Source organism: Zootoca vivipara, chromosome 2 (genome assembly GCF_965207765.1).
Source record: "Zootoca vivipara chromosome 2, rZooViv2.hap1.1, whole genome shotgun sequence".
Classification (NCBI taxonomy): Eukaryota; Metazoa; Chordata; class Lepidosauria; order Squamata; family Lacertidae; genus Zootoca; species Zootoca vivipara.
Window position 1 is genome coordinate 54,908,201 of NC_142584.1, and position 13,577 is coordinate 54,921,777.

At 43.4% G+C, this 13,577-nt stretch overlaps 1 protein-coding gene across 12 annotated transcripts in view; it reads left to right on the forward strand.

The window, feature by feature from the left end:
* Positions 1–4,472: 4,472 nt before the first annotated feature.
* Positions 4,473–13,577, forward strand: part of TCF7 (transcription factor 7) — a 115,792-nt gene continuing 106,687 nt past the window's right edge. For all 12 annotated transcript variants that reach the window (XM_035105445.3, XM_035105444.3, XM_035105449.3 and 9 more), the window contains exons 1-3: positions 4,473–5,211; positions 5,408–5,474; positions 6,368–6,474. In XM_035105445.3, coding sequence (XP_034961336.2) covers positions 4,942–5,211; positions 5,408–5,474; positions 6,368–6,474 — 444 coding nt within the window. In that variant the 5' untranslated portion in view covers positions 4,473–4,941. The remainder of the gene's footprint in view (positions 5,212–5,407; positions 5,475–6,367; positions 6,475–13,577) is intronic.

The window sequence follows — 13,577 nt, forward strand, 5'->3', positions numbered from 1 at the left end:
TTCTTAATTCCCAACTTTGCCACGTGCCCACCCTTCATAACATAGCAATCTAGCTGCACTGTACATGACAGAAGTCAAGTCATTGAGCAGAAGTTTACTCATGAGTAAAACTCAGTGTGTTTCACCTAAGCTTGGAATCTTGGGGTTTACTGCCAAGAAAACGCACTGTTAACTGCAGAATCACCCTAAGCATTTGGACACTTGTGCAGGGGGTGGGGCTCCAGTGCTGTGTGTTCCCAGCACTGATCCTGTCTCTTCCATGACTTGCACTATGTGCACATTACAGTTTAATGCACATTGTGTGCTGTTACTGCTTCCTAATTGAACCTGCACATTCTTCACTCCTACTCTCCCCTCCCCTCCCCCAGGCTGCCAAAAACTGGGGAGTGGTAGGGTTTTTGTGTGTGTGTTTTGTGGGGCACATATGACTGCCCAAAGGATGGGGCTTGTCCAGCTTTAACTTTCTCAAAAACCTTCAAGACACTTTCTGTGATTACGATGCATCCTCAGCCTTCTCTTTGAAGCCAAGTGATTTGGGAATTAAAGCTTTCTTAGATGATTGTTTTTATTTTCATTTTTTCGCTTGCCAAATATGTGCCTTGAGTCAGGATAAACATTTTGTAATTCAAGGGCCACTTCACAGAGGCATGCGGGGGGGGGGGCGTTTCAGATTAATGATAGGTGCTCAGTTTTAGGACTACTTGTAAAACTTATAACTTTCATCGTCAGCGTAGTCTGCTGTGAGTGCTTGAAGCCCCTCAAAATGCCTGTGCTGATATTATTATTATTATTATTATTATTATTATTATTATTATTATTATTATTATTATCAGTAGTATCATTATTACTGGAATGGATTATTCAAGTTCCTTTTCCCTTTGTCTCCCTTTGAATATAAACTGGCTTTATCTATGTTACTTGGGGTCTTCAGTCTATTAGATCTGTGTCCACTAGTAATGTGCTGGATAAAATATTTGCTCTGTTGGAAGATTATGTGATATTTGTATTCTAAGCCTCACCACAGTGGGTTTCTTTAAATAGAAGCTATACTTTACTCCTAAATTGCTTAAGGCAAAGGAAGCAGAGATGATGTTTATGAATGTTTAAATGCAAATGGAATTGAGAGTGAATGCTATGCTAGCTAACATCAAAGGCTCACCAAAGACTCTGCATTAATGAGCCTCTTTGTTTCCTGGATCACAGATTACAACAGGTTTCCAACTCATTGCCAAGGTTTTATCTCCATTTGGGAGGGCTGTAAATCTCAGACGACTCCCCCCCCCCCACCGCAGACACACACACACACACAGCAAGAGAATCGTATGAAAACGAGGAGGGAGAGAAGTAGCAATTTTCCCCCCTCCCATCTCATTTCTTTTTGACTCCAAACCGAACAACAGTATGTGAAACAGCAATGACGTTTCCAAACGGGATGCGGATTATTCCTGTTTAACGTGCAAAAAAATGTTTCTTTCGCCGCGTGCTTCTTCTGGACGAGACACACGTCGGAGGCAACCTCGCCAGAAAAAGGAAGTCCAAGCAAACGGGCCACGATTTTTTCTGCCCCACAGAAATCAAGTTCAGCTTCCTCAAAAGACCTGAACTCGCCTTCGCTTACTCCCTTTTAAATGTGTCCTCCGGATAAGTCATTAATCCGACAGAAAGGCTACCCCTTCTCCATCTCCTCCACACACACACGCCAAAAAAGCCCTCAAAAGAATTTCGATATACTGTATTGGTTTTATTTTATTTCGGAACTTTTATTTCTGAACCTCCTTTTCCACAGCTGAGCACGACCTTTTCACAGAGCAGAGGTGCTGGAGGTAATTGAGCTGTGTTGATACTGACAATTACGTGCTATGTTGCGTGTTAGGAAGACCCATTTGCGTGGAGCCATTCAAACAGAAGTAGATCACGACATGGATCAATGCCTTGTCGTGGCGAAGGGGCTTGAATAACTCAGAGAAGCTATGAGCTATGCCATGCAGGGCCACCCAAGATGGACAGGTCATAGTGGAGAGTTTTGACTAAACGTGATCCACCTGGAGAAGGAACTGGCAAGCCACTCCAGTATCCCTGCCAAGAAAACTCCATGAGGCAGTGCAAGACAGGAGTGCCTGGCGTGCTATGGTCCATGGGGTCACGAAGAGTCGGACACGACTAAACGACTAAACAACAACAACAATTCAAACCGGAGACGGAAGATCTGCAAGGCTCAGCGCGGCCCTACCCAGCCTCTGAGAGAGAGAGAGAGAGAGAGAGAGAGAGAGAGAGAGAGAGAGAGAGGGAGAGAGATCTGCATTTGCTGCTGCTTGAAAGCCTTCCTGCCATAGGAATGTCTGATATAGAAATGATCTGGAAGAAACTATTTCTCTTCAAAACTACCAAAACATTTGGTGCCCCCCCCCCCACATCTCCTCCTAATAACTCCCCCAACTGGAGCGTCTGGTATTTTGGAAACTCTGGCAAAGAACATAGGCTTAACTTCGCGTTTCCCCACCCTCCAGGCAAATGGGGAAACCCATAATATGTTGAAATTCAGCGTTAACGTCTGTATTTTGGAAGGGAATCGCGCGAGCGTAACATTGCAATCCTACGCATGCGTGCCTACTCACAAGTAATCCCCAGTAAGTACAATTACTATTTCTCAGAAGAAGAAAAAAACCCAAACCAAAACTAAGTGTAACAGGAAAAACCAATGAAACCAACGCAACTATAATATTGTAAGCTGTATATAGACAGTATAAAATACAGTGCCGCCCCACTGAAACCCCTACAGCCCTTCAGGCAAAGGGCCAAATGCCACGGAGAAAAGGAAGCTTATTGGCTCGTGCTTAAAAATAAAGATGGCGCCAGGCCACCCCTTGTCGTCCAACCTGGTGATCTTTTGGAAACCTGCTTCTCACTCAGAGGGGGTTCGGGAACTGAAATATTGTCGAGATTCCTCCTGATGCCAGTGGATTTTCTGGAGTAGTGAAGTTCCACAAGGCACCTATAGGCATCAAGGAGACTGGCCTTCATTAAAAATAAAAATAAATCAGTGCAAAATGGGTCCAGATTCGGCAAGTCCTGAGGAAATTGGCAAAGAAAAGTAGGTGGGAGGAGAGAGAGGGTCAAGGGAGCCGTGACTGGGACGCCTCCAGAGCATGGAAGTAAGTCCCACTTGGTTCCAGTCTGCAAGAAAAAATGTGCATAGGATTGCAGGCTTGGCGGGTGGGGGGGGGAATCGGACGCCTCCTTAATCAAATCCCTATGTTGAGATTTCATGTTGTTTTGAGTTTAATCTTAAAAACCCTTGTTTAATTAAAAAAAAGCTCTGATTCTTCATTAGGGAAATAAAATGCAACATAATAAAGACAAATGAGGCTGCAGTCCTCACACCTGTATGATATCTAGTGCCTTTAGAAGGAATTTGACTTCCAAGTACAGTTCTGTGCTTGAGCTTTAGGATCTGTTGGCAAGACAGGTGTGGTTTCCTGAGAGGCTCGGTGCACTTTTTGTGAATATTAGTTTAAAGGACCTGATTTCAATCCAAAGGACCCACTAATCGGGACAAGTTGTGTCTGTCTACTTGGAAGTAAAGCTGGAGAGGGGGCAATGGAGCTTACACCCAAGTCACAGCGCAATCCTAACCATGTCTACTCAGAAGTAAGTCCTATTGAATTCAAGCGGCGTTAGGATCACAGCCTTGCAGCGCAATACTCATTTTCTCAGAAGTACAGTACGGTGAATCCTACGCAGTTCAATGCAGCTTGTTCCCTTGGCAGTGTGTTTAGGATTGCAGCCTTTAAAAATATGAAAGTTTGAAATATTGAAGCATTGAGTTCGGTAGGAATCCAAAGCGATCGAGGGGGGGGGGATCCGATTTATACTATTTATGGTTCTTAATGATGGTAACCATTGCCATTAGCTTGCACGGGGCAATTTCTATCATTACTATCATATTAAAAGGGTCGGAGAAATTGTGCAGCCCCGCCCCCTTTCATTTGATCGATGACTTGCCCTATCACAGGGATTTCATTTCGCACTGATTTCATCAGATCCAACCTGCGTCTTTGCATGTTTATTCAGAAGTTAACTCCCACTGAGGTCAATGGGACCCGTTCTACAGTAAATTTGGAGAAAGCGCACACGTGTGTTTCTGTATGTATAGATATGGTGATGGGCGCTTCATTGCCGGTAGAAGACAAAAAAATATGCCTCTTTTGCTGCCTTTCTGCTGCTGCTGTAGCGTTTGGGAAGTGGCACCTTCTTCCTGACCCCCCCCCCCCACCTTAGAAGTGAGGCAGGTTTTGCATGCCTGTAATGGGGCATATCTCCAGGAGCGGGCTTGCAAGAGGAGACGGGTGCTGCTGTCTCTTTAAGGCAAGAGCGCGTCGCGAGGAACAGAGCCTCGCCAACCCCTCCCCGCCGCTGTCAATCACCCGGCGGCTGCTTTGATGTCGAAAGCCTTTGGCTGGGGCTCTCTGGGGCTCTCTCCCTGGCTCGCGCACTTACGAGCGCTCACTCTCTCGGGCGCTCCGTGCCTTTCCCAGCAGAAGCCTCTGGCGCTGCCGTCGCCGGTTTCTCGCCCAGGCAGGGCTGGCTGCTGCTACTTAGTCAAACTTTCCTGGGGCTGGAAGGGAGGAACGAAGCAGACACGGGGAGGAGAAGAGGAGGAGGAGGAGAAGGTGCGGACTGGTCGCTGCTTTAATCCCTCCGATTGTCTCGAGTTGCCGGCAGATTCCCTTAAAAGTAAGGAGAGAAAAGAAGAGAGGGCTGCTCTCCTCGAGGTGCGCAGAGACCAGTAGCTGTATTTCAAAGCGTCCCCTCCTCCCCACGCCCGGCCTTTAATATATATATATCTATCTATAAATCCCCCAGTCGCCTTCCCCGACCAAGAAGTTCGCTTGTTGGTGGCGTGGCTCGGGCTGGGGGTGGGGGGCGGAAAGGAGAGAGAAAATGCCCCAGCTCAACAGCGGCGGAGGCGATGACTTGGGAGCCAATGACGAGATGATCGCCTTTAAGGACGAAGGCGAGCAAGAGGAGAAGATCCAGGCCAACGTCTTCACCGAGGGGGATCTGGCTGACCTCAAGTCATCGCTGGTGAATGAGTCCGAAAGCACCGGCGGAGGGGAAGGAGGCGGCGGCGGCACCGGTAGCAGCCCCAGCAGCAGCCAGACTTCTAACGCCGCGGCCACAGTGGCGACAACAACAGGAGCCCATTCCGAGGTGAGAGAGGGAGACCCTCGCCACTCCGCACCACAAAGGGCTTTCTGCCCCTCTGCCACCTTCTCATTCCCCCTGGTTATTACAACGAGCTATAACCAGGGGGAAGGAGCAAAAAAATTATATATAAAGTTAAAACTTTAAAAAATAGTTTCCATCCACCTCTGATCACTCTTCTCTCTTTTCCCTCTCCACACAGGCTATCAGGCGCTTGCAGGATACGCAGAGGGTCTATCAGGAGAAACTCCCGGATCACATGGAGGATGGTCAGTTTCGGAATCCATTCATTCTGCCTTTTCTTTCTCTCTCTCTCCCCTTTTCACATGCTGAACTCAGGAGAGGATGAGGAGCGTGGGAGGAGGTGGGGGAGTTGGCGGCAGGAGAAAAACAGTCTTTCTGTTAAATCAAAGCAGTATAAAAAAGAAAATCAAGGGAGGCAGGGACTTTGATTTGGTAGTTGAAGCCCTTAGCTGCTAAGCTACCAAACAGTACAAGCCATTGAAACTTAATAAGTAACAATCTCCTTTCCCCCCCCCCCACCCCCAACTTGCTCATAACTGAAATATGATTAATATGTGTAATGCCAGGGATGGAGGAACCCAAAGCAGACTGGGGGGGGGGGCAAGCAGAGGTTGGTCTGAGCACTCCTGATCCAAGTCTGTCTCTCAAACTGATGATCAGCTCTGGGTCTGGAGTACCTGGATTGGGAACTGTCTGAGGACCTCCTGGAGGAGGGGCAGACCTGGTACAAATACCTGGAACAGAGCTTGGTAACAGATTGAGGAATGCACATCTCTTCCCCCACTCATCAAAACTCTGGGAAACCTGCTGCTGTTGTATTGTCAGATCAGGCAAGGTGGAGGGCGGTGATAACTTTGACATCAAGCTTGTTATTCAGATTATTTGTGGCTTTTTGTTTTGTTTCTGTCGCTACCAAAGAAGTCAGGATTTTGGGCTGATGTGTGCTAGCAGCAGGGAAATTAACTTCAGGTGGAGGAGTGATTCTGCAAAGATGCACATAACCAAAGGAGTGTTGTTGTTGTTTTAAAACATGCAGTTACATAGAGATGCAGTGGTGCTTCTTGTCGTAAGGCAAGTATGAATGGTGTGGGAATTGGTTGTAAGACAAAGTCCTAATGTTAAACTTTTATTTTAACAGGCTTAAAACATCAGGACCCAGGGATGTATAAAGGATCTTCTTACTCTGGATACCCTTTCCTAATGCTCTCAGATGCTTACCTGCCAAATGGATCGATGTCACCTTTGGTGAGTTTTCTTCGTTTTGTAAAGTTTTCTTAGACTTCACATTGTTATGCTTACATTAAAATACAGTAGTGACAACCGTCTTAGTCCCTATATCTTATGCTTTTTTAGTATAGAAAATGATTTTTAAAAAGCAACACATTAGAATGGCCTAGTTAAAAGTAATAATCTGGTTCTTGAATATATATGGTTTTTAACATATTCCAGATTTTCCTTTCCATTAAGTTTTAATCCAAGTAAACTCTAGAACTGAGTATTTCTCAAATCAATGTGACTTCTTTGTAAATATATTTAGGACTGGAGTTTTCCTCCATGAATGCATGCATGGGTATAGAGACTGTAGTAAAGTACATTCAGAGGTATTATGGTGAATCTACTTCATTCAATGGGAGCTGCTGCCTTGTGTCTAGGAGTACTGCCTTAGTTGTCACTTTTATTTCCCCCTGTTCTCTTTGCACAAGTAGATTAGTTTTGAGATTATTGCAAGGAGGCAAACATTTTGTTGGAAGGAAATTTTCATACTGAAGGATCTAGTGACAGACTTTCCTTTTTTGCATACAGATGCATGATGTAGGAACCCTTCATTTAAGTGCACTGTACTCTGCATACCTTGTAACAAATCAGTTTGTTTGCTTTTTAACAAATAAACAATTACTCTTCAAGCTACATTTTTCTCATACTGGCAAAGCTGAGACTACAGTACCTAACCATCAGTAGACTGGAAGCAGGTGGATACTGGTACAAATGAGAGCAAGACCTGCCTATATATATGCAGTGGAGTTTTGGAACTCTGCTGTGGATAGTGACTAAAATATAACAGAGTCCCTACATTTCTCTCTCTCTCTTTTTTTAGTATTCACTGAAAAATATTTTTGTTAAATTTAGGTCTTGCAATAATTTGTATGCAGAAAAAGTCAGACTAAATAAACCAGTGCTATACTGGTGGTGGTGGTGCTTTTGGTGTGCTGGGAAACAATCCTAGCAATATGTCAGTATTTGGCTCTTGTGTGCATCCTCTCAAATAATTTTAAATATTGCAAGTATTAGGCTGTGAACTTATGCCTACTCATTTGGAAGTAGGTACTATGAATGGCAGAGGGACTCGGTTCGACAGATGTGTTTGGGATTGGCATGTTTTGAGCATCTCGACTGCAGGAAGGTGGTTGCAATTATTATTATTTTTAGTTTCATTTTTTTTCTTTTGTAAAGGTAAATATCAGTTGAATAAATACTTTTCTGTTTTCCTGCCTTGTTTTCGTCATGTTGCTTCAAGTACTTTATAAGCCTCTCGTGTGACAATGAAATACGATCTCCTTTTACACACGCCAACTTTCAGTTGAGCTTACTTATAAGTATTATGTTTGACTGGGATGACAATACTATGATCTGCAGTATGCTCCTATGTATGTATGATTGGAAGCATATCCCATTGTGTTCAGTGGGGCTTACTACTGGCGTACGGCCACAAGTTTATACAAGTTTGCTTGGGGAGGGGAGGGATGTAGCCATCAGCTTTGCAAGCAGAAAGTGCCAGGTTCAGTCCCTGGCATCTCCAGGTAGGGCTGAGAGAGAGTCCTGCCTGGAATCTTGGAGAGCTGCTTCCAGTCTGCTGAGCTGGACAGACAAATGGTCTGATCCCATATAAAGCAGCTTCTGATGTTCCTACTTAGGAGTAAGTTTCATTTCTGAAAATGGGACTTTCTTCTAAGCAGATCTGTCTTAAGAGTGCACTATAAATGTACAACTTTTTTAAATTTTAAAATAAAACTTGATTGCATTTGGTGGATGAGAGCAGGCATTGGATTGTGTTGCTGTTTTGTTCCCTACCCCCTCTTTCTATTGCTTATAGCCCCCAGCTGCCAAGTGTCTAGCTGTATAGTCATGGGACTCTATATACCCATCTCTTACAATAGCCAAGTCGGGAAACAATTGCTTTCCATTAGATCGGTAAACTTCTTTGGGTTTAGTTGAGCGTACAGTCAGCACTGTCTGATATCGAACTTACAATGGGCAGACCAGTTTCTTAGACAGCTGATGCCTGAGATAGCTGTGTGTGTTTGTGGGTTTCTATTCAGCAGTATTTTAGATGGAACAATGCTTTCAGTGTATGAAGGAAGAATTCTAGTAGAATTCTAGGTAGTTGTGAGGAAACGGTCCCAAGTCTTGGTGGTAGAAAATGTACCTGAAGTGACTTTCCCACAGAAAGAGAAAAATGATTGGGTGAAACCCATGGTACTTCTCAGGCCGAATGCAAGGTCTTGCTAGATTTAAACATTGTTCTAGACAAATGTGAGATGTCTCCAGGAAGCATACAAGCAGGGCAAGAAGTTTGTTGTGCCCCCTCCCCAATAACTGGTTTGCTGCCTGTTCCAGATGAAGTCTTCATTTTGTTATGATGACTGGCAGCTGTCACCAGACCATCACTTCCTAAATTTGCCTGATTTCCTGTCTTGGCCAGTAGCCATTCTTGTGGAAGCAAGGTCCCGATTATAATGTTATAGAATAAGAGAGCAATTTATCCTTCTCCACTCCATGCATAACCTCTATAATACCTCTCTGTCAATCTTCCCCATCTCCCCAAGAAATCACCTTAAACGCAGTGCTATACCTGACTACTTGGGAGTGAGCCCCATTCAGCTCAATGGGACTTCCTTCTCCATCCTGGAGAAACTTGTTCCAGTTTCTTAATCATTTTGGTTACCTTTTTCTGTACCTTCTTTCTAGGCTCTGTGGTACACATTTTGCAGATAGCAGTGTAAACAAAACAAAAGGGACAAACTTTCCCCCCCTTTTAAAAAGGGTTTCAAACAGTTGCTTTCCAGCAAGGATCAAAGTAAGTTTTGCCATGAAAGAATGTAAATGCTGCTATTTAGTAATAAGAATCTTATTCCAGACAAAGGAAGAAAATTACTAGTGTGAGTTCTAAGAACAAAGGGCAATGTCTGTCAATGAAAATCGCAGCATTCTCTCTCCTTAGCTTGCTACAAATGTAACTAGACAGTTTAACTTAATCCCACAGGAGGTGTGAGTGGTTCTCTCCCTTTCCACAATAAATAAAGAATGGGAGTTGAAAACAAAATGGTATACGAAATAGAATTGGCAAATGTGCATCTGCGTGAAATGAAAACAAGCTCGGGCGGCTCAATTCATAAAGATGCTGGGCCTCATCTAGGAAACAGAAACTGGATCCTGCTGCTGTGCAGAGATGCAGACATACACGTGCAAGCCTGCCTAAGATGTGTTCAGGGCATTCCAAGCTAAGAATGCTGCTTCTCAACTGTTCAGTGGGTAGCAGCATTTGGACTGGGACCAAAAGCTGCTTCGCTATCCCCTTGCTAATGCTCAACAAGAATTGATTGGCACCTCTACAACTGACAGCACTGATCACTAGCTAGTTACAGGAGCTCTGCTCATGCAATCATTGGTGCTGAGTGGCGCAGGTTTTCATGCTCCAGAACCTTTTGCTTTTACTGAGGAGCTAGTCTACATTTAGATTGGTGTACTAGGGTAACTGCATGAAAGCAAAGGTGCTGGCTTGGGCATACCTGAAATTCTAGAATTTCCTGAAGGGTAGTGTCTGGTTTTAAAGAGAACGTTTTTCATATTTTATAATAACTAGAAGGGAAATATAGCACCAGTTCCTAAACGCAGAAAAGGGGGAAAGATCCAACTTTGCAATGTTTTGCTAAGTTTTATGAGTCAAAATCACATGGAAAACACTTGAAGCTGCCTGCTATCATGGGTGACCCTTAAAGAGAGGAACATTTTGCTTAAAAGTGCAAAGGATATAATGTAACAGTTGCTAATTTTAATGGATATCAGGACATTGGTAATTTAGAAATGAAAACTACAGAAGAAAAAAGCCTAAATGACACAGTAAAACTTTTTATAGCTTGTTAAAGTGCTACCAGTTCATTTTTATTTTGATTGATCCTTGGTATGTGTCTCTTTAACTACAAGGAGAGTGTTTCGGGGTCATATCCTTAATATTTGGTCCATTAGTGGGTGGTTCAAAGTTCCCTACCACACCAGGCCAAAAATTCACACAGTGAAAATTCTGGAAAAATATAGCATAAAACAACAACAAACTATGATCTAAAGGAGCTTTAGCATGCAGTTGTTTTAGTTCACTCGTAATGTTAATATAGGAAAAAAACATAAGGCTGCAATCCTAAACAAGGGACAGTGGGATTGACAGCTCATGGACTGGACTGTTCATGGGAGTTCATTTTGCTAGCAATAGAAAACTGGAGCAGTAATTTGAGCAAGAGCACTGCTTGCTTTAGAAATATAGGCGCATTCTCCTCATTACACTTAGTGTAAAGAAAGAAAAGGAAAATAAGGAAAGGGGAAAATTACCTTAAAAAACAAACCACAAAAAGAGATAATGAAGGTCCCATTACATTTTACTGAGCAGGAGTCAGTGTTGGTCTGATTGATGGGACAGAAGTACAGGCATGAGCACACAAACACATGAAAATATAGAGGAGGTTTCTTAGAGCACCCTTGTATGTTATGTGGAAATATCACTTGCGCTTTTTGCTTCACCACTTCCACATAATATGTGACATTGGCCTTCAAATGTTGCTAACTACTGAAACCTGCAACAGCTGGACCGGATAGAGCAGAGTGTAGTTCTTCTTTGTGGGATCTGTCCTATACCACTTTTCAAAATTTCTGGCACAGCAGAAGCCAAATACTTACTGGTTTAAATATTATATTGTTTCTTTTGGAATATTACTTGTTTGCTTTTTTTAGAAGAATTTTAAAAAGTTTTCTTTTCTTTAAACACATTGTTTCATGCTCCTGCTAGAAGCAGAAAAAGGAATCCAAGTCTGTGGGTCAAGATATGCATTTAGCCCTATGCAAGAGGATGATTTTAACAGTTGCAGATATCTGTTAGCGGCTTTGATGAAGTGCCGTGAGGTTTATACTACTCCCAGTCAGAAGAAGTAGACTGATGTTAGGCTTATTGACTTAAGCATCTCTGTTTCTTAAACTTGTTTTAATGCTCATTTGGGAATAGGGCATATTTTAACACTTCTTTGGACACGTAAACTAAGAGAAACAATGACTTGCTTGTTTCTTATTTAGGTAAACCACAGAAATAACAGGTAGGTTAACCCAAATGCCTTTTGTAGCACAAAAGAAATGCCCTAGAGATTAAGAAGCAACAGAAAATTTATGTGTTGATCTGTCCTCCTTGCAAACCTCCAAGTGGGAAATGGATTGCCAACTAGTGGAATGTCTAAAACTGCAGCCATAAAAACTGAAAACAATTTCACTGTTCTATCCGTTGGAATATTAGTTATTAATGCCCAAAAGATTACCGGTATAAGTAGATTTGCGAGGTAGCATGTAGCTGTACATGGGTTTTTTATCATGGGCTTTTGGGTTATTTTGTATTTATATTGGATTGGATTGGATTGGATTGGGTTTTCTTCAAAAGTCATAAGCAAACTCTTGCATACTTGTTACATTCAGTTGCTACCAATATCATATTTTCATAAGTCTGAAGATCTTGCCAATTTTATCCTACCTTATAAGTGCTTCAAGGCTCATCTAGTCCAACCCCCTGGTTAATAAACATTCCGATGTGGCAACCGCAATATAGGTTTAAGGTGAAATTTGGCTCCTAGCTTATATATCCGAGTTTCTAACACTGCTCCTTGTTCCTCGGCAGCTGTGATGTTCTTTGTTGCTTGCGACATTACCTCCTTTCGCATCTGTATCACCAGTGTTCACTTCTCTTTATCTTATTTCATATAACTCGTTTTCAAGCTTTCCAAATATGTTAAGATGTGATGGTAAGGCCCTTAACCAGTGCTGAACAGGTTTGGTTCAGAGCCTCTGTGGCTATAGAGAGAGAGATAAGCTTTAAGTCAGAACATAGTCCCATCACCTCTAGAAAGCTGAAAGATTCTACCTGAGAGACAATTGCAGTGCCTCTGGTTTTAGTTTGTTTCAGTATACGTATGTATAAGTGCTGAAGATCAGGGCTTGGCCTCAAGGCATTTTGTGGCCTGAGTCAAAGGACAAGATGGTGTGGCCCCACCACCACCATTCTACGTACAGAGCCAACTGGACTCCCAATTGCACATTACTCTCAATGTGAAGCATGGGTCAGTGTGCTGCAGTGTAGCTGAGGGCAGCAGGCTCACTTTGGGGACACAGGACAGACTGTATGGCACAGACAGCTCTATCCTCCAACAGAGGTGAACTACAGTGGGACTTAAAAATGGTGGGTGGGGCTGCTCCTGCTACTGTCTCCCTACCCCCAGGATTTGCCAACTGTGGCAGTTACCTCACTCTGCCTAATGTTAGTGCCAGTCTTTCTAGAAATTCCCAGCTGAAGCAAATCTGGATAATTCCAAGGTGAAGGAAAGGGACATCTGAGCTGGCAATTAAGATGGGTGGAGGTAATGAGAAAGGCAACACTGAATCTGGTTTCTGGCCGGGATTCTGTGGACAGAAATACTTGGGGAAGCCCGTAAATACAGTGGTCAGTTGCTCTACCTGAATCAATATCAGCCCTGCAGCACAGGTGGCTTACGGAGCAGGATGCAGGAACAGAGGTAGAGCACATGGGCAGATGAGAAGTAGTAGCTCGGGCCGACAGATTATTCCAACGGGGTGAGATCCAGCTAGATATTGATGCCTGCAGATTGATTGGGCATCACTCACTCAAGGGCCATAGAAAGGGATTGATGTGACCTGCCCGTTGTTTGATTGCTGGGGATGAACTGGCCTTTTAAATTACCCGAATCTTGCCCAGCTCCCCTGTAAAAGCTTTAGATGAAGAGTTTCCAGCAATGTAAAAGTGCCTGAGAGCATTTTGTGAATTCCATTGGGAGCATTTCCATTGAAGGGCTGTTGGAAAGAGTGAAGAAGGCAGCAGGAAGTGTAAATGAAAGCTTGGAATAGTTGTTCTCCTGCCACCCCAAAAATAAACCTCTCTGTCTCCCCACCCTGTGCCCGATTTCATTGATTTACTAAATTTTCTAGCAGGGGTACTTCTCTTGAATTAAAATTCTAAACAGATTCTCACTTTCCCTTCTTTTCCCGAAATGAGATTACTGTGCATTACCCATGTTTAGTGAAGGGTG